At 40.8% G+C, this 26,317-nt stretch overlaps 2 protein-coding genes across 2 annotated transcripts in view; one reads left to right on the top strand and one right to left on the bottom strand.

The window, feature by feature from the left end:
- Positions 1-26,111, top strand: part of fhip1b (FHF complex subunit HOOK interacting protein 1B) — a 44,704-nt gene extending 18,593 nt beyond the window's left edge. The window contains exons 2-13 of the mRNA XM_072686362.1: positions 694-1,194; positions 3,536-3,671; positions 3,912-4,174; positions 4,465-4,695; positions 9,222-9,467; positions 10,161-10,328; positions 10,849-10,928; positions 11,059-11,228; positions 12,184-13,536; positions 14,115-14,293; positions 17,951-18,113; positions 18,489-26,111. Coding sequence (XP_072542463.1) covers positions 1,066-1,194; positions 3,536-3,671; positions 3,912-4,174; positions 4,465-4,695; positions 9,222-9,467; positions 10,161-10,328; positions 10,849-10,928; positions 11,059-11,228; positions 12,184-13,536; positions 14,115-14,293; positions 17,951-18,113; positions 18,489-18,802 — 3,432 coding nt within the window. The 5' untranslated portion in view covers positions 694-1,065 and the 3' untranslated portion in view covers positions 18,803-26,111. The remainder of the gene's footprint in view (positions 1-693; positions 1,195-3,535; positions 3,672-3,911; positions 4,175-4,464; positions 4,696-9,221; positions 9,468-10,160; positions 10,329-10,848; positions 10,929-11,058; positions 11,229-12,183; positions 13,537-14,114; positions 14,294-17,950; positions 18,114-18,488) is intronic.
- Positions 1-26,317, bottom strand: part of ankrd50l (ankyrin repeat domain 50-like) — a 145,974-nt gene that overhangs the window by 86,746 nt on the left and 32,911 nt on the right. The gene's annotated exons all lie outside the window — the stretch shown is intronic.

Here is a 26,317-nt window from a genome sequence, read left to right as displayed (position 1 = left end):
TAAAACGGATGCGTACAACAGCAGTTGATCAGACACTGACCCAGACTCGGATATGAAATATTTTTATGGTGAAACTTACGTTATTGTGCCGAACATTTTAAATACAGGATTTTTACTTCTAAGAGTACATGTAAAGTGTGGTATTAGTACTTTTACCATCTGTCTGTCTATCTATCTGTCTGTCTATCTTGTATTATTATTATTATTATTATGTTAACTCTTCAGCTGTATAAAGATACTTCCTGATCCAGTTCCGCCAACTGTCACACACTCATATGCAAAGGGAATTAAGTTAGATCCCTCATTTAAACAAACCAAAGATTGAATCATGCTGTAGCATATTTTATTGCCAAGGACATAAAGCCCTTAAGAGCAGTGCAAAAACCTGGAAAATACCATGAGACCGCAATATTTACTTGGGTTGTTCTCTGTGTTCCCTGAAATGTGTGCCCACAGTTTTGTACATGTGTTATTAAAAAGGACAAAAATCAGTGAATCAATGTTAAAAATAATAGTGACATTAGGACGCAGAACTTTGGCCATATTGTTTTTATTATTAGTTGCATTATTGTTGTTATTTTTATTATTATTTTTATTATTATTATTATTATTACTAGGAATTGGAAGTGTTCATTAAGTATTATCTTTAAATCTCTCCCTTCTTTCTCTCTCTCTTTTTCTCTCTCTCTTCAGGTGTGTGCGTGTGTCTCTCGGTATGGAGTGGTGCTGGCTACAGACCGGATGACGTTGCTGACCAGCCTTAATCCCACATCCTGACCACCTTGTAACCGCGACAACCCTATACGCTGCTGCGGACAACAGCGGGATTCCGTCCTTTTCATGATTTCATCTCTCCTTCTCTCCAGAACACCTGTAGACTCTCTCTCTCTTTTCACTCTCTTCTCTTTCGTCCCACGTTCCCTTCCTCCCCCTCCTTCCCGCTACTCTCCTCCTCCTCTTCTTCCTCCTTCTCCTCCTCCTCCTCCTCCTCTTCTCTTCCCCTTCTCTGACCTGTCCTACTTATCACTGGCCTCCTTGTGACTTTTAACTCCCGCTCAGCTGAAGATGAGTTGGCTAAGCCGTATAACTCCCAGGGGTGCTGGTGGACGGACTGATCGGAACGCTGCCCCTTCCAGCCCCTGTACTGCCGACCCCGAGACTTGCTTGATGGTGTTTGAAAATCACTGGAGACAGGTCAGAACAAACACACACAGTCACTGACTAAAGTGCAGACCGCTAAGTGTCTTGAAACTGGGAAAGCCAGTGGAGAACAAAATCAATACTCGCACACAGAGAGACTAGCCTATGGATTGCTGCCAGGTTCTGTACAGTATAACAGTAAATTGATCAGGATTGGATTGTCCTAGAGTGAGTAGGCTGGAGAGAGGGAGGTAGTGTGTCATCACATATGTGTGGTCCTGTGTTTCACTGTGATTGTTTTTGAAATGCCCAAGCTGACTTCATCTTTATTTTCAGTTCTTTATTTATTTGATTTATTTATTTATTTTCTTTCTTCACAAGATGCACACATACCTGCAGCTAGGCTATGCTCAGTGAGCTAATTAGCTCGCTTTGTAAACGTAATAAAAATTTTAGAAGATAACATTTATAAGCTCGAAATAATTGCTCTCTCGGGCTTTAGAAGCTTTACTGCGCTGTAGAAGTTTGGTGTGCTGCCCTTTTTTTTTGTTGTTGTTGTTTTATTTTTTAAGCTTGCTAACCAGTTACATCAGCATTTGCGTATAACAAATTGAGTCGTTTTCTGCTTAAAGCCCAGCTTAAATGTACTTTTCAGTAGAAACTTACAGTCAAAGGAAATGGTTTTCGAGGTATTAAATATTTGAAATGCGTCACACTTGTCTCTCTGTCTGGCCTCACCACGTGCTCACAAGCGCATGGCTCTGTTTGTTTTCGGTATTTCTAGCCCTGCCTGTTGCTTAGTGTTCCCACCTGTGTCTCTGTCCTAGCCACGCCCCCTTGTTAGTTCCAGTTGTTCCTTGTCTGGCTGTGTATAAGTACCCCTTTGTTTCAGCCTTCCCTTGTCTGGTCATGTGTATGTTCAGGTGTTTGCTTGTTTCTTTGGATAGTTGTACAGTGTTTGTTTTCTTTGTAGCCTGTTTGCGTCGTTTGGTTTTGTGTTCAATAAATCCTGTGTGCACCTCCGCCTCCAATCTCCATAACGTTACAAATGATTACACCTCAAGTTTCTTATGTGTTTTTAGTGTTTTGTTTTGTTTTTTGTTTTTTAGTCTAAAAAAATAAATAAATTGTTGGAGGACATTGGAGGATGCGTTCAAATTTGCTTCTCATTTTCTCTTCTAAAACTATTGGCTTTTCACAATTAATAACATGAAACTGAATGAATAAAACTTCAGTGTAGTTTCTTATGCTTTCATCCATGCCATAGCAGCATGCCTCAGCCACACGCCCTCACACCATGGTTTAAACTTTGCACTGTCGTGCACATATACAATAATGGTCTGAGAACAGCAGCACTATTACAGATTTAGACCCCCTTTACCTGGTTGGTTTTATGCTTCCTGTGCGTCAGGATTATATCTGGATCTTTCATGGACGCATAAATATGTAGATATACAGTGTCCTGCAAAATTTTAGGCATTTCTATTACTGTAAGTGAGTTAACTGATCTCCAAAAGGCAGAACATTTAAAAAAAACAAAAAAAACAACAACATTTGTTTTAACATTTTCTGCAAGATTTAGTAAATTATATCATACAGGCTTGGAGTAAAAGTAAAAATAAAAAGGAAAGAAACACCATGCAAATGTTTGGGCATCCCAAGAGATTTAAGCTCTCAGATTTCTTTTGACAAGTTCCCAACAATCAGCAGATATAAGCTCATTCCAGCAGCTGCTTAGCACTCAGTACATTTAAATAATTGATTAAGACTCCGGAGTGGTGGTAGACTGTTCTACTGTGCGGTAACCTCTGCACAAATACGCCCTTGATGGAAGAGTCTTCAAAAGAAATGCGTGTTGCAGCCAGTGGCAAAGGGAACGTTTCACTAGTGGAGGGATGGGTGGATTTATTATTTGAAATATCAGTAAATTTTGGAAGCAAACTTCACACCATCTGTAAAAAGCAAAAACAAAACTGAAGATATAAAAAGATCCTAAACACATTGAAAATCTGTGGATAAACCTCAGTGTTCACAAGACAGCCCAATAATCTTACATGAGTTGCTTTTTGCAAGGGAGCAACAACTTGGCTGAATACAGAAGCTTTTACAAGCTGTAATTCTTGGAAAGAGGGGTTTTACTAAGTACTGACCAAAGCAAACTTTTGCTTTTTATTATTATTATTATTATTATTATTATTATTATTAAAACTTAATTATTTCTTAGAATTATTATGCTAAGAATAGCTGGTTTGCATAAAAGAAAGATGTATAATGTAGAATATAGTATAAAGATGTATAATACTGCTTAACGGGAGCTTCCCTCTCACTTTATCTTTCTCTCTTTCTTACACGCGCGCGCACACACACACACACACACACACACACACACACATAGGTGTCGTGGGTGCTGGAGCAGAGGGACTCCGGGGCCGGAGGAGCAGATGATCTGACTGCAGTGAGGAATCACACGGATCAGATGCTGTGTCTACTAGCAGAGGAGCGACCAGCAGGGGGTGACAGTGATCCACCAGGTTTAAAACAATTCCATGAACTTCTCTGACAATATAGCAAGCCTCCTGTACAGGCCATCCGAAGTGTTTAGCTCAGCAAACTTTGTATACAATCCTTTACTTCCGCTCAGATTATCCATGTTATGCGTCCCTATACTGGATTTATAGTGGAAATAAAATAAAGGCGAATGTTTGTTGTTTATTAGCAGCTAGAGGTAGTCTGCTAATGTCCCAAATGTGGGTTGAATGTCTTTCCCTCAGCCAAGGGCCCCATCCTGGACCTGGTGTCGTCTGAAAACATCCTGGAGAGGCTGGTGCAGTGGCACATACGCCGTGGACTGGACTCGGACAGCCAGATGGCGCTGCTGAAACTGTTTGAGATGCTTATCGGCCAGTCCCATCAGCCTTTGCTTCAGCACACCTCTGTGCTGCAACCGCTGCTCACCCTGCTGGGAGCCTGTGTGGATCCCCAGTTTGGCTGTCCTCCGAGCCTGGAGGCAAGCCTTGTACTGCTGCTCAACCAGGTGTGTGTGTGTGTGTGTGTGTGTGTGTGTGTGTGTGTGTGTGTGTGTGTGTGTGTGTGTGTGTGTGTGTGTGTGTGTGTGTGTGTTCACTGTTTACTATATGTAAAATGAATAAGGTTTAAGGGTTAATACAATTCCAGAAGGATGTAGCCGCTTGACTGCGCCCAACCGTGGAGCTTGAGCCAAATACAGGACAGCCTAAACAATAGAGGTTTTTACATTTGATAAAAACAACTTTGGAAAAATGGCATTTTGTGTAATTTTATTAATATATATATATATTTTTATAGGTGTGCGTATCCATGGCGAGGCAGCCTGCAGTTTTGGAGCTGTTATTCAGGTGTGGGGCGGTGCAGCAGGGTCCCACTAACCTGCTGATCTTCTCTCTGTTGGTGCCGTTTATCCATCGAGACGGCGTCCTGGGTCAGCAGGCCCGTGACGCCCTGCTGCTCGTCATGGCTACCTCTGCCAGCAACCACGCTGTGGCCCGCTACATTACTGAGAACTCCTACTTCTGCCCGGTAAGAGCGTGTGTGAGTGAGTATTTTGCTGGAAAATATACAGAAAAAGCCATGCACTGATATAAAAATGTGCTATTAGTAAGGCTTCCTAATAACTTGAACGTTTGTGATAAACTAAAACTTTAAATAGTAGTACTGTTTTGGTAGTAAGACATTTTGCAGCTTTTTAGCCTTTTAATGAGCGGGTCAGGGTCTGCCATCGCCTAACAGCAGAGGGCAACGGCAGCGTGGCACTGTTACCCACAGGAACTCCAATCCCCAGAGATCCTAGGGGTAATCAGTGCTAATCAGACACACCTGATGGTCACAGGGGTGACTGGTACGGTACACAGAAGTGAAAGAAAGAGAGGTTTTGAAAGAAAGAAGGTTAAAAAAAAGGGAGTAAAGTAAGATTTGGAGAGGAAAAAGAGCTGAGGAGTTCGCAGCTCAATTGTGAAAGGAGTCATTAAGCCAAACTAACAGTAGGCTAAGGATATAGTGAGGGAAGTGTTGATCCTCAGTTCCTTAGTTTAAAGAGCTGCGTCCACCAGCTAAGGGGTGCAACTCCACCAACTGCCTGTGCTTGCTGGAGGTACAGTGGTAAGGTGTTGGACCGGTTCAAACCCAGCTGGGAGCAACTGTTCTCCCACAATACACAAAAGCACCCACACTCACATTAATCACACCCTTTCATCACACATTAAGGCCTGTCCTTACAGGCTTTCCTCTCCGCTCCCTGACCGTCCCGTAACAACTTTATACTAATAGCCTTTATCCAAATACAACCACTGCAATAATGCTACTGTATTTTTTTTATTAAGGGCTTGGTCTTCTCAATAGTGAGAGCCTGTAGAATGTGGTGTGATGGTGGGGGGTTTGTGAAATTGGAGATGCCTGCTGTATTTAATAACAATTTGTTTAATTAAAATTCACTGACACTTTTTTTTTATATATATATATATAAGTGTCCCTGCTAACATTACTGTGTGGGATGATTATCATGATGTACTGAATTACAGAATAATAAGCGTGTGATTCCTGTCCATAGAATGGAAACCAAAAAATGGCTTTCAGTGCTTAGGCACATGGATTTCGGGATCTGGAGGTCCTAACAGCTGTGCCATTTTCTTGTGGAGAAACAGAGCATTCAACAGTCCATTAAGATTTGGATGGGCTTCCTTCGCCACAAGCTATGTCATTAGAATTGTACCATGCCATTTAAGTAACTCTACCCACTACCTTTCAGACAGACAGACAGACAGGAATTTATTGATCCCCAAGTGCAGCCATTAGCAGTAACACAATACAGCACCCTAATACAACACAATAATAATAACAATAAATAGAATAATCTAAAAAAATATATGTATTTGAACCAACCACAGATGAAAGGCAGTGCATATGCTGAATAAACATGTGCATATATTGGTATTTTGGTAAAGTGTCCAAAGAATAGTGTACAGGAGTGCAGATGTACAGGATGTTAAGGAGGGTAAAATACAGTAGCCAGGTTGTGGGGTGTGGTTTATTTGGGCTACTTTTGGAAATGTACAGTGGCTGTCAATTAGACTAGAGACATAAAAAATGAAAACAAGCTGCATCATGAGTTTGTATGTAGCTGGAAACCTAAGGACAGAAGGGCCGGTACAGCAGACGACAGCTGAGAGAATGAGAGTGAGAGAGAGGGAGGGAGAGGAACTTTAGCTAGCTACTGCAAAAAGGGAGAAATTGTGATCAACTTCAAAGTCTTGAGGTGAAAAGGGTGCTGTGGTACTTGACCCTGGAGATGTTTTGACCGAAGCATATCCCAGACTTTTTTATTAAGAGCCCAGGGAGCTGTGTAAACTTGTGGGAGAAAGGGTTAAGATGTGTCTTAGTTAGGAACAGAACTGACATTGCTTTTTCATCCAACAAGAATTGTCCTCAGCACAACTGTAACCATGCCCCCCCCCCTGTTTAGGGAGTCTCACCTAGTGTAGGCCACGCCATTTCACTATTTTCCATATTTTCGCCAGTGTTGTTAGCCGAACTACATAAAACCTCACAAACGTAGCCCAAATAAACCACACTCCACAACCTGGCTACAGTCTTTTACCCTGGCCGCTGTTCACACTTTACTGTACATCCTGTATATCTGCACTCCTGGACACTATTTGACACTTTACCTAAATACCAATATATGCAAATGTTTATTTGTAAACAGTTCCCATTCTGTTTTGTCAGATCTTTATGTATGAGGGAGAACAAGTGATGTGGTACTACTACTTTGTTATAAGTATAAGTATTATTAGTATTAGTGTGTGATAATGTGTGTGGCCTCTACGATCAAACAGCGCTTGTTATTTTGAACTTGCCTGTATAGATGAGCATGCTTTATCATCAGGCTTTCATTTGCTCTCTTCGCCCAGCTGCACAGTAGATCAGTGTATTATTTGCTTATTAAAGTTACATTGAAATAATTTAGTGTGTTGTAATTACAGCCAGTAATTGCAATGATAACCTTTTGTTTGTAGCTCATGCACACACTTGCAAACCAGTGATTAGTGTGGCTGCGGTTTTAATTATAGCCTACATTTCTAATTGTGCCATCTTAACAAGTAGTGCAACTGAAAATTACGACCTCGAATGAACAAGAGCCAACTGCTGGTAGATGAATTCAGCCAATCAGAAGCAAACAAGCGATGCTGCTGTGTGACATCACGAACATGCAGGAACAAGAGGAGTTTGCCGTTATTCTTGTTAGATGTTTGGTGCTGTGTACCTCATTAACACAGGCCTGGAGCTTGATTTACTGGAAAGGTTTTCAAAGACATGTTTGTCTGGCTGTCCAAAGAAGTCCATAACATAACCAAGTAATTTTGAGAATTTCTATTGGTCCTTTCATCCAGAATTATTTACACAGTGGCGAAATAGATATTTTTCCTGAATTCGGACAAGTGCTGGGCATTTCCCTTCTTTTTTTTTTTAGTTCACTGGCATAGAGCATAGTGAAAAACAGGAGGTCAGCAACAGTTTCAAACTTTCTTTAGTGATTTACTGAGAGAGTGATGAACTTTGTAATAGTAGTTTACACTAAAAATGTCTTTTTGTTCAAATAAATCTCATTTGGTTGCAGATCAATGTACAGTTAGATTCATATAATTAGTAGGAAACTAAGAATCATTAAAAACGTTTGATGTGTCCAGAATGGTGAACTAATATCATTCTCATGGTGATTCTAATATGACTGAGAAAGCTTTAAAGCATCAAGAATGATAAAAGTTCAAATTAAAACCCAGAATGTAAAAATTAGAAATAGAGATAAATCTAAAAAGATATTTAATGTTATCATTGCCATTAATAAATGTACAATGCAAAGAGTGCTTCCATTTAACTCTAATTTAACTGTACCAGTAGAACATCTTTAGCAGTTATTTAGATGCTATTCTTAAGGTTTTATATGCCCTGATTGTAGTTCTATGCAATATTTTTCAGCTGTATGTATTTTGTGTATGAAAGACTAGCTGTAAATTCTCTATTCAGGCAGAAATGCTGTAAAAATTTTGATTTTCAACATTTAACTTTACCTACCGTTAAGTAGGTATCCGCTATAGTGTAGATATTGAATAATTAGATGAAATAAAGAAACATGTGCAATAATGTAATCTAATTGTGCAATTTATCACTGATCCATCCAACCTGTATGAACTTGTGTCTGCACGTCTTATGTGCAGTTGTCTTCTGTTTTCTATTTGAGCTGCGGTATCTGTACAGCAGGTGGCTCCACAGCTGCAGTTCAAATTGTGTAGAACATGCAGTGCTGTGTCCTGTTTTTATGTGCTGACACCAAACCTGTGGTTTTGGGCATTGGTTAAATTATTCATGGAGAGAAGATGGGTCAGTTTTGTTTTAATCCTCTCCTCTCTTCTGTAGCAGAATAATTGATTAGCTTTCATCTGACCTACTTAACAGGAACAAATAGACATTGTCTTGAATGTGTGCATAATACTGCATTTCCTCCCTTTGTCTCTTTCTCTCGCTCTGTCTCTATTTCTATTTCTGGGTTTACTGGGTTTTCCTTCCTTCCACCTGTTTTTGCCAATTATTAGAAATATATTATATAGTTTTCTATACTTTGGATTGGTTTACCAATAAAAGAGAAATGCAGATTTGTCATAAGTGATAATGTAGTGGAACAGCATGTAGCATTACAGCCTATGAGAACTGTTTGCTGTGGGGACATTTACACCCCTGGCTTTCACAGTTCAACAGTGAAGCGGGACGGCAACTTCAGCCCTCATTAAATGAGCCCACCATTTCTGAACGGTCCGTTATACATCCGATGCGCTAACGCCTTGCTTGACATGGTGTCAATACAATACACTCCTATATCAGTCAAGGACTTCGTTTCATGCTGGATGCGCGAGTCGGTGATGCGCCCGCCAACCACTAAAATATACATTTGGATTTTTTGATCATCATAAAGACTGTTTTGTAGATAGAGGAGATTTCAGTTCAGTTCTAAAATGACAGTATGTAAAATACTGAAGAATTTAAATCTGTTCCAGGTACTGGCGACAGGGCTGAGCGCACTCTACTCGTCTCTGCCGCGGAAGATCGAGGTGCGAGGTGATGACTGGCACGCTCTGCGCAGGGAGGACTGGATGGGGGTGCCGTCTCTGGTGCTCTTCATGAACAGTCTGGAGTTCTGTAATGCTGTGGTGCAGGTGGCCCACCCTCTCGTCCGCTCCCAGCTCCTCGACTACCTCCACAATGGCTTCCTGGTGCCTGTAATGGGACCTGCCCTGCACAAGGTGAGACAGTCAAAAGCTGGCCAACATTAACAGTAGCATTGCTCAACAATGGCATTTATAATACATATGAAAATTAGCAGTTAGTATAACATAGCATACTGTGTTGTGCAGTGTGACCGTCTGAATTCAGTATGCATGTATCTCAAACATCACAGTCAACAGAATTTAAATACTGTTTAAAACTGATTGCAGAGCAAGTGTCCTTAAACATACAAGTCAAAAAGGGCCGGACATTCATTTTTGTGCTGTTGTGTTATTATCATATATCATATCATATCGATGTAAATGATGAATTTTGCCACCTGCTCAACACCCAATGAAAATGACTTTTAGCAGTTCTACCTCTTTAGGAAATGATTCAGTGCATCATAAAATCTCAAATTTCACCACATTTAGTTCAGTTTTATGTTGTTTTAATTCATTATATAAAATTATTCATTTTAAACACACCCTGAACTACCTGTTTATTTAACAGAAACTATGAACTATCTATTGTTAAATTGTAGTGGAAATGATAAAGCAATACAACAAACCCTTTGTCCCAAAGAGCTTTTATAAGTTAATTCTAAACACACTTTCCCCCATATGCTCTCATTATTCAAATTCTGTGAGACCCCCCCTCCTCCAAAACAACCCTGTTTTGCTCTCTACCTCACTCTCTCTACACCTGCACGTTCCTCTCTTTCTTTCCAGTCGTCTGTGGATGAGATGATTGCGAGCACAGCCTATCTGGACTTATTTCTGCGCAGCATCACAGAAAAGTCCCTCCTCAAGACCTTCCTCCGTTTCATCCTGCTACATCGGCACGACAACGACACAATCCTCGATACGCTGCTGACACGCATTAGCAGCAACTCACGGGTCAGTCTGGAAAACCACACAGTTGACTTGACTTTTGCACTGGGAGAGGGTCATGTTAACGTGATTGCTGAACATTGATTAGTTATCAGACTACATATTTTAAACTCTCCCTCTGGTCCCTGTTTCAATAAGGAGTCGAATCCGTGGACACCTTTATACGCTGTCCATACAAAAGTATTCAGACACTCCTTTTCATGGTAACACCTATAGTGAGTTCAGCTACTTTATGGTGCGCCCATTGCTAACAAAGGCATTTAGTTGTCCATGCAGAGCTTTAAGTTTAATTGCCAATATAACAGGACACTATGGGACAGCCACGCATGAGTCTGAAGTCACTATGCCCAATGAGGTAGCTATAGAAGTATAAAGTACAGCACAGTACTGGGTACACAGTACTTTATTTGTCTCCTTGTTGAACTGATCATGCAATTCTCCACTCTACTGTCATAGTACTGTCGTAGTTTTTAGATAGGCTGCGTTGATGTATTTAGTAACCCTCTTTACTTGTATCGCTTTATAGCTGTGCATGGTCTCTCTCAGTCTCTTCAAGACTTTGCTCTCCTTCAACTGTGAAGACCTCATGCTCCAGCTCGTTCTCAGGTTAGTGTGTGTGCGTGTGTGTGTGTGTGTATGCGTATGCGTCTGTGTCAGACAAATGCAATTATCTGTGCTCATTTTAGATTCTGAATGTTCTTTGTAATGCAGCTTAAGGTGCTGTTTTTATGTGCAGGTATCTGCTGCCCTGCACACACGTGATGCTGAGTCAGCGGCGCGCAGTCAGAGAGACTGACCTCTACGGCAAATCAGCCGACAAGTTTCTGTCTCTTATCCCAGAGTGCTGCCAAATCACCACAGCGGCCTCTAGTGAGAGGGAGGAGGAGCCTGCCTTCTGGGGCAAGGGTGAATATTCATTGACATTCATTTACATAAGCTCGAAAAAGACCTACTTGGGAATATTTTGTCTCTCAAAATGTTTACTATAATCACAGAGTGTGTTGTTGTAAATAAAGGTTTTGTTACTGTATCCAAAAACGTAGTAACATAGTGTAGATAAAAGTGTTTAATAAAAGTTTATTAGTATTTATGGGGACAAAGTTACTAAATGTTGAATAATTATGGATTCAACAATATAACAATATACTTAAAGGAAGGCTATACTAGGCTATCCATATATAATGCCGTAAATCACTGCATTTTGAGAATGACATGCAAGACTTATGATTTGCTGTTTAACATATATATATTTTTTCACCTTTTGATGTTATTGTTACATTTTTGTTTAATATTCAGAAGTATGTCCCGACTTTTGCCCCCAGTTTGATTCGCGTATCTAAATGTTTTCATAGCTTATACAGCCACAAAATATAGATAACATATTCTACTAGTTAATACTGTTTTATAATAGTTTGTCTGACTCTACTCTGTCTGATTTATTGTTTTATTTCACTGCTTATGTAAAAAATATCAGCTTTAAGTTATGAACACCCCTTGATTTGTGCTGGTTTATAAACTTTTCCACTTTTCACCTTTCCTTTCCTTGTCCCCGTCACAGCACTGCCATCATTCAAAGTCTAAGGTGCAGCAACACAATAGAAGCGCTATCGACTACCACACTTTCTTGCAAACTGTATTGCAGTGAATATGCTATTCATTTTATAGCGCTTTTGTATTTGAAGAAAACAGCATTTCAGTGTTTTTCCATTGCATTATTGCTCACTTTCTTGCATGATTTCGTCCTTTTATCTTCAACTAGATTTGTTTTACTGAGAACAGTCTTTCCAGCAGTGTTTTTGAACGGTACTGTGTCATTTTAAGTAATATCTTTCATTATAGTCTCTAATTATTTTCTCTGTAGTGTTGGGCAGCCCCACTTCCGAGTCACCAGTACACCCCAAACCCAGCACTCCGTCCCGCTTGGCACTTTTCATCCGTCAGCAAAGCTCTGGAGGGGCAGGAAACCCCTCCTCCTCCTCTGGCCCTGACAACACTCCCTCCTCTCCCCGCAGCAGTGCTCCCTCTCCCAGCAGCCCAATGCACCAGCAGCCAGATGCTTCAGAAACTGAGTCCGGTTACCTGGAGTACCTGCGAGATGCTCGCCATGGCATCGAGCTGTGCTCCTGGGCCTGCCGGGACTGGTCGGCTCCTTACGATGGAGAGAACCCATCCCCGAACACCGCACCGCCTCCTCCTCCCCCTCCCACGTCCAATCCGTCTCTCAGCATGGTGCCTGAACACTTTTCCATGCAGCGTGGTGGACTTACAGATGCCGCCCAGCAGAGGGCAGCAGTGGTGGCTGCAGCTCGAGCGGAATGGAGTAGCTCGGAGCGTAACAGTGGAGAGTGGGACGTCACCATCACCAAAAACTGCATCAGCCTCACCCCTCGCAGCAAGAAACGCAGCCTACTGCCCAGCACCATCCCTCTGCAGCCCTCATCGTCGTCATCATCATCATCCTCCGTGCCCCTGTTAGGGCCGGCAGAACCTTCGGGCCAACACACGGCCCCTCATCGAGCGCTTTATAATGGCACTGGACAGGTAGATGAACGAGTGGACAGTTCAGATGGTGGGATGGAGGTGAAAAAGGTAAAGAGAGACGCAGATGTTACTGATGGGGAATCCAGCTTGAATGGAAGAGTGGGTACAGGCTCTGTTGAATCCAGTCTTACCTTACAGGGAGGCTACAGCGATTTCCACACTGGTACAACAGTGAAGAAACCAGCTCCATCTCAGGTGCAATCCAATATGCTTCCACAACCACAACGAAGCCCACCTATCCTACAGCCATCATCCCAGGAATGTAACCCCAGCGAGGGCCAAAGATCTACTCCAGCACCCAGCTTGGCGGAGTCCTCTCTCACAACTTGCACCACCCACGGCCTGGAGTCTGTCGAGAGCCTGATCGAGGAGCTCCTGGAACAGGTGCCGTCTGAACCCCAGGCTGGAGACTCCAATGGCCAGGGCATCAGCATTGAAGCCTTCCACCAGGAGCTTAGGGAGTTGGAAGAGCAAGTAAAAGCAAGAAAGGTTCACACGCGAAGCTTTGATGATTTCAACCAGGATACCCTGCCCGCCTCTCCTGGTGCAAACCGTACAGACGAGGAATGTCCTTCGTTGGAGCCTGAGCAGGGGGCTGCTGGCGAATCAAAGACCGATGGAATGTTTAGCCCAGCAAGACCCCTCGGGCAACCTCTTGCACAACCATACATAGGTAATCGTCAGATTTAAAAGATGCAGCAAATCAAAGATTGGTACACCTATAGGAAATGTAAAATTTTCATCCATTAATTTACTCATTTCTGTCCCTAGACAGAATTACAATGACAATTATGAGGCACATAAAGCATCACAGACTAATTAGGTATACTGTACATTTTTATAATCATTTCTGTAAGCATTGAAATGATGTATTATGCACCTGCATTTATATGTATTTGTTTAGCAGGCATTCATTCACATTTGCAAGCAGTAAACTTATCCAGCCAGACTGATTGTCATACAGAAGTAGACAAAGGTTTTATGCCACTTTGTCATTCTTTCATCTATCATCCATCATGCTTTCACCAGGAGCTGTATCCTTGGTTTGGCAGTTGTTTAGACCTACTTGTGCTGTAGTAGTATCTCCGTGACATCCAAATTCATTTACAGACTTTGATCAATAGGACAAGATGTGGTGCACTACAGACAAAACATGCAAATTAAAATAGAATATTAAGTAAGCGTCACTGTGCACATGATTAACTGATAATAATGATGATAATTCTTCTGCCATGTCCGCTTTGTGTGCAGGTCCTTTCATGACGGTGCTCTTTTCAAAGCTGGAGAGCATGATGCAGAATTCTCTGTATGTGAACATTTTGCTGACGGGCATTGTGTTTCAGCTGGCCTGCTACCCTCAGCCTCTCCTCCGCTCCTTCCTTCTTAACACAAATATGGTGTTCCAGCCCAGCGTCAAGTCCCTCATACAGGTAAAACCTCACAGCACACAGTTGTTTTTGATGCACTCAGTTTATTGGATTGGTCAGTCGCACACTAAGCTAACTTACCCACATGCATTCAATTCTGCATCTGACCACCTCGTTTCGTTTGAACCTGTAGGAGCACAGCCTAACATCGTTTTGTTAATAATTCCCGATGAGTTTCCAGCACCTACCAGTCATGACTGTTTTGTCAATCACAGCTTTCATGTCTTTCATGGCTCTTCACTAGTCTATGACTTCATGCCATTCATATTATGCAAATTTAGGTAACTCAACTTTGTTAGATGAAATGCCTGGTGTAAAATTGCTGCCATACACCATAGAGATGCAAATGTAAGAAGAAAAATGAAGTGGTCTCCTAATTTCAGAGTTGTATGAACCAGGTGAGCTTTTTAACCCAAATACACACAAATAACTCTCTCATTAAATGTAATTTGTCAAAGGGGATTGTGTTAGACAGACATACAGTCAAGGCGGAAAGTCTGCACACCCCTTGACCTTCTTCATGTGTTGTAATGTTATAGACTTATTCTACAATAGACTGTTTTTTTTTTTTTATAATTCTATACAAAATAGCCCACAGTGACAAAGTGAACGATGGTTTTGACATCAGAGGTAATTTAGTAAAAATCTAAATATAAGGTATCATATGTACACAACTGCGCACACCCTTTGATCCAACACCAATAAGTGAGCTGAGGTGCATTTTGTGTCCACTGATGCTGCTTGAGATGTTTCTACAACTTAACCCATAGTAAATTCAATTGATTAGTCGGTCAATTGATTAGACATGGTTGGGGAATGCCAACACCTGCTTATATAAGGTCCCACAGTTGACCATGCATGTCCCCAAGCATGGGGTCAAAGGAATTATCTGCAGACCTCAGAAACAGGATGGTGTCAAGGCATAGATCTGGAGAGGGGTGCAGAGACATTGCTGCAGTTTTACAGGTCCCAAAGAGCACAGTGGCCACCATCATTCGTGAATGAAAGAAGTTTGGAACCACCAAGAATTTTCATAGACCTGGCTTCCCAGCCAAACTGAGCGATCAGGGAAAACTGGCCTCGGCCAGGGAGATGAACAGGGTCACTCTCAAACCATGGGAAACGAGATTCTCTAGTCTGCTGAAACCAAAAATAAACTTCTTGACCTGAATACCAAGCGTCATGTGTAGGAAACCAGGTACGACTCATCACCTGGCTAATGCCATCCCTACAGTGAAGCATGGCAGTGGCAGCATCATGTTGTCGGGATGTTTTTCAGCAGCAGGATCAGGGCAATTAGTCCTAATAGATGGAAAGATGAATGTAGCAAAGTACACTGAGATCTTTAACGAAACCCTGCTCCAGAGCGATCTGGACTTCGGACTGAGGTGAAGGTTTACCTTTTCCAACATGACAATGACCAGAGAAAGTCTGTGAATGTCCTTGAGTGGGCCAGCCAGACTCCAGACCTGAATCCAATTGAACTTCTGTGAAAGCAGCCGATATAGGCTGTGTACAGACGCTCCTCATCCAATCTGACGGAGCGTACAAGGATATGCCAGGAAGATTGGGCAAAAATGTCCAGAAACGAGCTTGTGGCTTCTTTCCCAAGACATGTTGAATCTCAAAGGATGTGTACAGATGTAACCTCTAAATAACCTAGTTTTGTCAGTATAATAAAATTGCATATTTAAAAAAACTATTTTTTTCACTATTTGTTGTAGAAGTTGTCTAACTTAATAAAATCTGGGGAAAGTGAAATGGGTCAGTAGACTTTCCAGCTTGACTGTATTTTAGAAGATCTGGGAGGCTAGTTGTTGCTGATAAGCTGTTAGCTACATAAAAGGTTACATTTTACATCATGTTAGTATGTTTAACAAGTTTCCATTCCATCCATACCATCTTGTTTTCAAAACGTATGCAAAAATGACCAAAAGTGACCTACCATCTAATGTATGAAGAAGTGTACTGAAAAAACAGACATGCTTTATATATTAGCAGGTTCAGCCTCTTTCTGCAGCACACAGGTGGAGACATAAAAGAAGGCTTTTGAATGAACAACAGGTTTCACAACTAGGGAGCTAGGCTAGGCAGAAGGCCCAAACAAGCAAGATCCATCTCTCATTTAAACACATTCATGTTTTGTGGTTGCTAACTTCAGTTCAGTTCAATTAAATTTTATTTATATAGGCGTTTTACAACAAATGTTGTCACAAAGCAGCTTTACTTTTTTAAGCAAGCTAATGGGAACAGTGGCAAGGAAAACTCCCACGTTCGAGAGGAAAAAAACTTGAGAGGAAGCAAGACTCAAAAGGGGAACCCATCCTCGTCAGGTGGACACCAGAAAATAATAAAAATCAAAACAGGAATAAAAACAATAATAAAACTAAACTGAATTAAGAAAAATGGTAAATGTGGCGTCAAGCCATACATGATGAGAATGTGAGTGAGAGTGATAAAGTCAGAAGATGGTCATGCAGATAAACAGTCAGAAGCAGAATCATGCAGGGAGGTGAGGACGAATCAATGCGAGGACCCCAGAGCAGGACAGCGGGCAGGAGGGCAGTGGAGAGACCGGTCAGGCGGTACCAGTATGGAACAGTTGGCCCCGGGCATCTCAGTACATGTGAAAGAGACAGAAAGAAAACCGAAAGGAGGGAAAAACACAAGGGATAGGAGAAGCGCAGAAAAATGTTATGGGGGTGGGGGTAATATAGCGTGATGAGATCCAATAAATAGACTTGTATGTAAAAGAAGTAGATGTGCTAAAATGAAATCTGTATATATAAATATGTGTGTGTGTGTGTGTATATATATATATATATAGTGCTTTACTTTTATTTGACTGTTAGTTTTTCTGTGGTTATATAATAATACAGTGATGTGTTTTGATTTCAGGGAAGCTTTAGTAACATATGACCCTACTAATTGTATAGATCATGGGTGGGCAACAGGGGCTGGAGTATAGCACAGTTTGCTGATTCCCCTGCTCTAACAGACCTACTGAAGCTGAGTTGAATCTAGTGTGCTTGAGCAGAGAAAGCAAAAACACTCTGCTGGAATCCAGCCCTCCAGCTCTGGAATTGCCCACCCCTGGTATAGGTAGATGATGTGTATCTGTGTCATGTATTTTAATTACTGAAGGTTTGATTCTCTGCTTTTTGTTGTTGTATTTGTTGCCCCCTAGTGGAATCTACATGTGAAATTTGATGGAGATCACTTGTCCATTGTGCACTCATTCATTACTCGATAGTAGAAGAACATATATTGCTGAATTAAGGAAATATTGTTGATAAATGTGAAAGGACCTAAACCTCAGACAAACCCCTCGGCACCAGCATAATGTTTTGAGTAAACTGTCTGATTGTCTTGATATGCGTATGCGTTTGTTTTGTGTTCAGAGTTTTCTTTTGACTGAATTCACCAGTCATTCTGTTGTTTTCTACTGTATTTCTTTTTCTTTTTTCCCCTTCAAAATGACACTGAAGGGGTTTAAACAGTTTGGTTTTGATTAGAAAGCACAAAGGTGTTGCTTTATTTTGATGGAAGCTCCCCAGAGTGCAGTTCACAGTGACATTTTAGCCTTCGTACGCTGAACTGTCTTTTGACTGCCTTAGTTTTATGGCACTTGGCACTTACCTGTCTTTGACTGTTCCATAGGTGCTTGGATCCGTGAAGAATCGTATTGAAGCTTTTGCTGCAGTGCATGAGGATTTTCCATCCATGCTAAGGAAGGCTCGCCGCTTCCTAGCAGCACGAGGAAAACTGGACTGGACAGACTCGCCCACGGCAGTGCCACCTCTGCGCCGATCAGACTCACTGGGTTAGTGAGACAGTGTGAATGTGCATGCACGAGAGTGTTTGTGTGTGTGTGTGTGTGTGTGAGAGAGAAGGTCAGTGGGGGGTGGTTGTGCTCCATTTTGGTCACATCTGGCTCATAATGTCAGTTATGCTGCTCCTGGTAATCAAGGATAACAAATGCTAAGTGATGTTATTGTATTATCTCAACCCAGTAATTGTTAACTCTCATAGAGAACTACCTGGAATGAGCAGTTTTAATCACATGAATGCCTTTATTTTATATTACGACTGACAAAACACATTGATTTGTGTAAATATATTCATCCTATTTGCTTAAATTTCCTCTCTCTCTCTCTCTCTCTCTCTCTCTCTCTCTCTCTCTCTCTCACACACACAGTGAAAAGTCGGAAGCCATCTCTGGGCGACCTGATCCTGAGGCACACTAACAGTCCAACGCGGGCGCGGCACGCAGCTCAGACAGCGCTGGCTCACGTCAGGGATGGAGGTCATTCACTGCACAGCGCCCTCTTCAGGGGCGTGGTGGCTGGCTCGGGGGCATCCGGCCTGGAGAAGCAAGCAGAGGCGCTGCGCGTGAAGAACACTGTTTACTGCGCGGTAATATTCTCTGAATTCCTCAAAGAGCTGGCCGCTCTGGCACAGGAACATGCCGTGGCCATGCCATTCCCCCCCAGCCAGGGCACTGAGGAGTGAGGGGCCGCAGTCCAGGGGCGCCCGCTGTGCCCGTCCTTTCCACTGTTCCAGGCACACAGCTGTAGAAAATACAAACAGTACGACTTTAGGACCCATTATTATGTTTTTTTCATAGGAACCCTTGATTTCTGTTTTTTGAACTTCTAAGGACAAAGTGGTGACTTTAGGGCGAAAAGGAAAGCAAAGGTGCGGAGAGAGACGTAAAGAGGTGTAATCTTGTGTTTATAATATTTTTTTTAACTGTACAGGATATGTAAGAGGATCATTGATAAAGCTTTAGGAAATTGTGCACATAAATCTTGTAAATAGTCTATATAAAATATGTGTATAATGTTTTTACACAGTACACTCAGAGCAACCCGTATCCTTTAATGTGGAGGTTTGGCTGTGAACAGGCACTCCCTAGAGGAAAAGTTCTGCTTTATTTAATTACATATCGATTTTCATGTTCTGCTGCTGTGCACCCAGACGTATTTCTAATTCCTGGGGCTGTATTTTGTAATTTTTTGCAAGGAACACCAAATGTATGATACTTGCATACAGAATTATATAGAGAGGGATTTCATAGCGTAATATTCCTTTTGGTGAATCTTGCCTCCAAATATAATTGAAGCATCCTCTGAGCACCCCGTGTGAAAAATTACTAAAGACAGTCCTGGTCACTGTTATAATACGTAGAGGGTAAATGACAACATGCTGGAAATGTGAATAATCGATATTTAGTTCATGATGCAGCACCTGTCCTTTAAGTGCCAGAAGCGTTTTAGAGTCTTGCCCAAGTAGAAACACTTTTTTTTTTTCAGAATCGAAGTAAACAATTTGAAACTCTGCATTTTTAGGAAACAAACAATACATTTTGCTGTTTTGTATAGAAACGTCTGACCTAAAGATTCATCACAGAATGAGAAGCATTTGGCAATTAGCTATTGTCAATCACACAGTGGTTTCCCTCATTGAAACCTTGGGTGCATTTGTTGTTTATGCTGCCATGTTTTTTGAGTTTACATGAACGTTGAGGCTGAATGTTTCAAATCAAGTGCACAGGCAGCCTAATGAAGTAGTGGGGGATGGAGGCCTTGGTCTTGCCTTCTGTTCTAGATGGGTTCAGGTTGCATGTTTTTTGAGTGTAGGCCAATCACTGCCCCTCCATGTGGGGCCCTAAATGTGTCCTTTGTATCTGCAAATTCTCAGAGAGCAATTGAGCAATTGAGGAAGTAATTGGAAGCGGATTTTGGAAGGATTACCAAGTAATCCCAGTTATCTCAAGATGATACACCGTTCCTAGCCCACACCTCAGAGTTTTGTACTCATAGAAGAGGGTTCAAAAAGGACGGGTGATAAGATTGAGCACAAGAAGAGCATGGCGCATTCAGAAAGGCTACGCTAGGGACTTGCACTCTTCATTTTAAATTCCTTTTACTGCTTTTTATGTGTTTATTTTTTTTTTTTAGAGGTGTAGCAGCTAATTAATCCATCCACTCATGTGGGGGCTCCTTCATTAAATGTTGAAGTACTCGGTGCTTAATTACAAAAGAATCGTTTTCTGCACCCCCTCACTCCCAACTACTCTAGTCTCTTAGGCTTCCCTTTCCACTTTACATCCATGCAGACTGTCATTATAGTATTGAAACCATTTGGCTCATTTATAGTAGAAGGAAGATATTCACAGCATAGCATAAGTGGTGCTGTGTAGAATTAGGATTTGCATCTATGAGTGTGTGATAGGACCGTCTGGGCTGTTTGTATAGGAATGCTACTTTTTTTCTTCCCTTCTCCATCTCAGGCTTAAAATAAGTGCTCCGTTTAGTTTCTTTTGTGGTTGGCGGCAGGTTTGTAGACGACAAGATTTTCCGAATTCAGAAGAGCCTCTTTCTCTGTAGGGAATGTGCCAAGTTTAAAAGGCAAAAGCCATCTCAGTGTTTCAGGAGATCAGTGTGCTTGAAAAAGGGGGGGGATGGGGGAGCTGCGACTGCACAATGTTTCAGTTTAGTTTTTTTTTTTTTTTGCCAAGACACTTTTGACACTTTAGGATCCATGGTGGAAGTGCTGCATGTTTGAGTGCATGCGAATGTTTTGAAATGTGTGTTTTGCATTTTGGGTTTTTTGAGAGAATGTCTATTTGTTTGTTTGTTTGTTTGTTTGGGGGGGAGGTCTTTTTTTCTCATTGTTATTATTTTCTAGTTTGTCGGTTCATGCACAAGCCATAGAAACGATACCTCACGTTTGTTCTTATTTCGTACGGCTTGTTTTGAGTGCGAATTACTCCCTGCAGCCAAATCATATCATGATGTGATTCTTCCACTGAATGAAAAGGTGGCAGTTATGATTTAAGGAGGCATTTTTCACTGGAAATTAAGTCATGTTTCAATCAATGCATATTAAATCAGCATGCGATTATGAAAGGAGAAAGCAATGTTGGATGGCACGGTTCGTTTGTCTCGGTGCCACTTGCCTAGACATTAAATCCATCCATTTCTCCTCTGCTACTCATCCGCCCTACTTCTGTCCATAATGTTCAGCTGTTCAGAATGTTAGTGTGACAGATATATAAATATATATATAAATTTTTTTTTTTGCTCTTACTTTGGGAAAAGTGTTCTTTTAAGTGTTTTCTTGACAGACAGCATGTTGTTCTATTTGAATATGGTGTGCCATGCCAGATTTGTCAGATGGGAGTTTTATTTGCAGGAAAGTGTCTTTCATCCATGTACTTGCTCTCCAAAATGTCACATTTTGTGTTTGGGTTTAAATATAAATCCATGCTAAAGTCTTAAAGGCTCAACTTGAATGACCCTAATGTTGTTGTTTTGGTTTTTTTTTTTGTTTTTTTTTTTTTTTGTTTGTTTTTTTTCCATTACTGGAATGTGTCAATAGATATTGTACATAGAACTGGGCGATATGGAAAAATTGAATATTATAATATTTAAAGACATTTTTTACGACATAAAATTTTTCGTAGTATTTTGTCATGTAGACAAAATACACCTACATAAACTTTAAAAGAACTGCTGTCCAAATACTCAATTTTTTACTCAATATATTCTGCACTCCAATGACTTAAATAAGACTGATTGCACTCTTTGAAATGTGCAGATAATCCGTGCTCTTTATCTACACTAGATCAATTAAAAAATGTATTATGATATGATAAAATATTCTCATATTACCCAGCTCTAATTGTACACTAGCTGATTACTTTAAAGATAATTAGGTACAGATAGGAGCTAAAGATTTGTAGTATGTTTTTTTTTGTTTTTTTTTTTTTACAGTGATATTATTCCACTGTTTTTTTATCATGTTTTGAATGGACTGTGAAGGGGACAGATTATTGAATAGCTGTTTAACTGCACCAGAAGCAGCAGTGTCAAGTGTGGACCTCTGAGGACATGTTTGTCATAGTGGCGTTCTCCATTAGCATCTGGAGAGTCCTGGGTCTAAATTTGTTTAGGTTTTTTTTTCTATGGGTAAGAAATGAATGCCGTCGTCATTTTCAAAAACTGTCTCACCACATTCTGTCTCTATCCAAGAGCGATCCCCCCACAGATCTAGCAATCCCCCCACAGTGATGAAAAACTGCCTGCTCTTCCAGCCACTAACATAAGGGTGAGGTAAATATAGTACATACATTAGAAATCTGGTTTCCTTCTGTGTTAGCCAGCCAGACAGCGACTGAGAAACTGATATCTCAGACAGCTCGAACTGAATATTCCACTCATAAGTGTTCCTGAAAGTTGCTTCCACCTTTCATATGCAGCGGTTTCCCTTTTGTTTAAAGCAGGCAGTCTCACTGTACAAGGCTAGTAGGCGTGCTTACAACAAGTCTAATAATGGTTCCATTCTTCATGTTGACTGAAGCTCCCCTTGAGCTTGCCTTTAGGTAGTCTAGCAGTATTACTGCGTATATGCTATATGCAAGCTGACAATCCTATGAGACCAGAAGACAGGCAACTTCACAACATTACCCCATGCAAACCAGCGAGCTGTGTCAAGTGTGGGGGTTTAGTGGCTTTGGCAGTATTACCCTGCAATTTGAGTAACCAGTGTTGATTTAAGCTCTATGTTCACATTAGAGCTGGACAATATGATGATATTTTATCGTGTTGTGATGAATTTTGTCTAATTAGACTGGTTTAATTAGATGAAGTGCAGCAGATGTTGAATAAAAATAACTGTATTCAGTACGGAGAGTATCTGAATAGCAGTTTTTAAGGATCTGTCGCTACTTATGTTTTTAATCTGATTACTTAATTGTGATAAATATCGTGTATCGCAAAAAAAAGTCTTTAAATATTGTGATATAGTATTTTTACCATATCGCCCAGCCCTAGTTCACATACTTTAGTGGTGCCAGTTGTGAAATGTGAAAGGGTATTGTAGCATTTCGACTCCTTAATGAGGTTTATTCCTATTCATTTCTCCCATAGAGAAAAACAGCTCCTCATTTGGCGATGCCACCGACTACAAAATGGGACATGGCCTCAGAGGTTTATTGTCAGTCAGCAATTTTCCAGCCATTTATGATGCCTGTTTATGATGTTTTTTACTTGTAGTTGAAATCGAAAACTACAGCAACCACAGCACCTTTTACAGAAATGTCAGCCTAGATGTAAGGATCCAAGAGCACTTCGTTTGTGGCCATGTTTTGTCTCATTTGTCTCTCGATGGATATGGAATGAGGACAGAGTGAATTTGTTAGTTCAAAAAGGAAAAAAAAAGTGTTGCAGCTTTGGATGAATTTTGGGAAATGATTTGCTTGGTGAACATTTGGTTATCGCAGGAAACTGGGAAATGTGTGTGCATGTGCAAAGGGGTTTTTAAATGTTTTAATGCATTGATCTGCATTGTTTAATTGTTCATTTCTTTTTATATTTTCGCTTTGTTTTTCTTTTCTTAGCTTAACCGGAGAGTGGATGGTGATGATGTGTTTGTGGCGCGTTATCTATGCAAACCTATCCCTGTTCTTATGTTGAAACAGTTCAGCTTCAGTGTATACACACCCTACCGTTTAAACCCAGCCCACCTTTCTGTTTTCCGTAATCTACCGGACTGTATGAAAACCCATGCAAAATGATGAATGTTGCCAGAAATATTTTTCTACATAAAAAAAAAAATCCTGAGTAGTACGGCTGATCTCAATAAGGGGGAAGAAAATCTATGTTGAAATCTTGGGTAAAATATGTAAAACACTAAAAGGGAATGTTTTTATTAATTTATAAATGTTTTACCTAGCAATACATACGATGCCTTGGTCTTTATTTAAGCATGCATACATTTGTGCTCTCTGTGTGTGTGTTTTTTAAATGGACACGCGTCACATTTCCATGTCCCGATGTAGAGAAAGCGCCCAGGTCTTGATATTTGAGATTAGTGCCTGTTGTTGTAGACTGTAATTGAATGGGATGCAGTGTGCTTTTGAATTCTTTCTTTGTTCATGTAATGAATTCAGTTCCAGTCTTCCTCACCTTTCCATTCTTTGTGAATGACTTTTTTTCTTCTTTTTTTTTTTTTTTTTCAACATTTATCTGTCCTTTCATTGTTGCTACTTCACTCGCCCCTCTCCTCTCTCTGTCTGTCTGTCTCACTCAGCTGTCGTCCTCTTTGTTCAGATGCAGCAGGTCCTGTTCTGAACGGTCTCGTTCCTCTTTGTACCCAGCAGCGCTTTGAGCTTCGTCCAGCTCCTGTTCCTGACTGCTGGAAAAAACAACAACAACAACACTCAGCAGAACTGGGCAGAGAACAGCATGGAGGGATGAGAGACAGAGAATGCGGCCGAGGACAGGGAGGGGACAGCAGGTGTGCAAAATGGACAAAGGTAGCCGAATTAAGCAGACACTTCAGTAAACGGCACTAGAACCTTGCCTTTGCACTTTTCCTCAAACAGCTGCTATGATCTAGTCTGTAAATAGCAGCTATTTGTTGGAGCTGATGATTAAAGAGGTAAAAAGGAGAAATGCAGTATTTGCCTCTTGCCTAACCCCCTCCGGACCTGAACGAAGTTCCAGTAATCTGTTGAGCGCCGTGTTCATTCTGGAGCTAATAAGAGATCTCTAAACAAGCCTGGTCTCACAAGCCAGACGTCTGCCTGCTGTCATAGACACCTTAAAGGGGCTGAGAACATAGTAAATGACCAATTACAGGTCGTCTGTGTTTTTTTTTTAACACTACGTATTAGATGAACCTTTGGAAAACTATGAAAATTATATTAAAAAGAAATAAATAAGTAAACCTACACTTAAGTCTGAAGAATGCTTCTGAAAAACATAGTTATGGCCAGCTTGACATGTCACATATGTCACTTTAAAGAACCAATTGACATTTTTTTTTTTCTGTTTTCAGCAGAAGTAAAATATATAGGCAAATGCCAGCAGTACATAGGGTCAGCCTGGCCTCTTTTATAAAGTGTACCTGAATTACATCTTAAATTTCAGCAAGAGTTCAGTATTTTATTTGTGAATGATTTATAATGATACAGTGTTATCAATACAGTAATGCCTGTAACCCACAGGGAACGGATGTGTTAAAAATAAAGCACCCTGGTAAGGATATTCACCCTTTCTGTCTAAGGGCATAACTTTGCAGTTACTAATGTAGAGGTGTAGACAGAAAGAAGAGTGGGTTATACAGTCAGGTCCATAAGTATTTGTACAGTGACACAACTCCTGCAGTTTGGCCTTTGTACCCCACCGCAATGGATTTGAAATGAAAAAATCAATGTATGATTGGCTTTCGAGTGCAGACTTTCCAGTCTGTTACGGATTTGACTCCATTCAACCAGAAGAGCGTTGGTAAGGTGCGGATCTGCTCTCCAAAATAAACCCCAAAGGTGTTCAATGGCATTCAACATCGAAAGAATGTGTATTTTAATTCAGAAGTTCTGACTTGTTCATTTCTAATTTTGTATGTGATACTGTCTCACTGGGTCAGTTTTATTTTAACTTTTACTGAAGGTAATTGTCTCTGCCTCTATTATTAATGCTCCTTACCCTCATGTGTTATTGCTGCTTCACTTTCTATAAAGCACTTAGAGCTGCTACCTGCATTAAAAAGTGCTCTTTGAATAAAACACTATTATACAGTCCAGCTTTCATTCTATCTGAAGTGTGCAGCTTTTCCAAATAGAGACACGCTGACTAGGGAACTGGGCCGATGCCAATATCTGATAAAGATTTATATAGTTGTAGAAATTGGAAGAGCATCGCTTGGATTAATATTACGAAAGGCTGGAAAACTGGTCCTCTAGATGCATAGTTCGGTGACTTTCCTGTTTTACCTAAATAAATAAATAAACCGACTCAGTTCAGGTTTTAATTACTAGGCCCAGCAGCCAGTTTTGGACTCTGGCCCACAGTTTTCTCTACACACTGTATAGGGTTAGAAATGCATAAATATAAAAACATACATAAACTTTTGGCATGGTTAAGCATCATCTAAATGTTCAGCTCTTCCAGTAAAATAAATACATGAAATTTCACTTTTAAACTAGCATTCAAATCTATACGTTTGTCTGATGCCAAT

This window comes from Salminus brasiliensis, chromosome 8 (genome assembly GCF_030463535.1).
Source record: "Salminus brasiliensis chromosome 8, fSalBra1.hap2, whole genome shotgun sequence".
Lineage (NCBI taxonomy): Eukaryota > Metazoa > Chordata > Actinopteri > Characiformes > Bryconidae > Salminus > Salminus brasiliensis.
The sequence above is the reverse complement of the archived record's forward strand: the minus strand, read 5'-3'. Positions and strand labels throughout refer to the sequence as shown.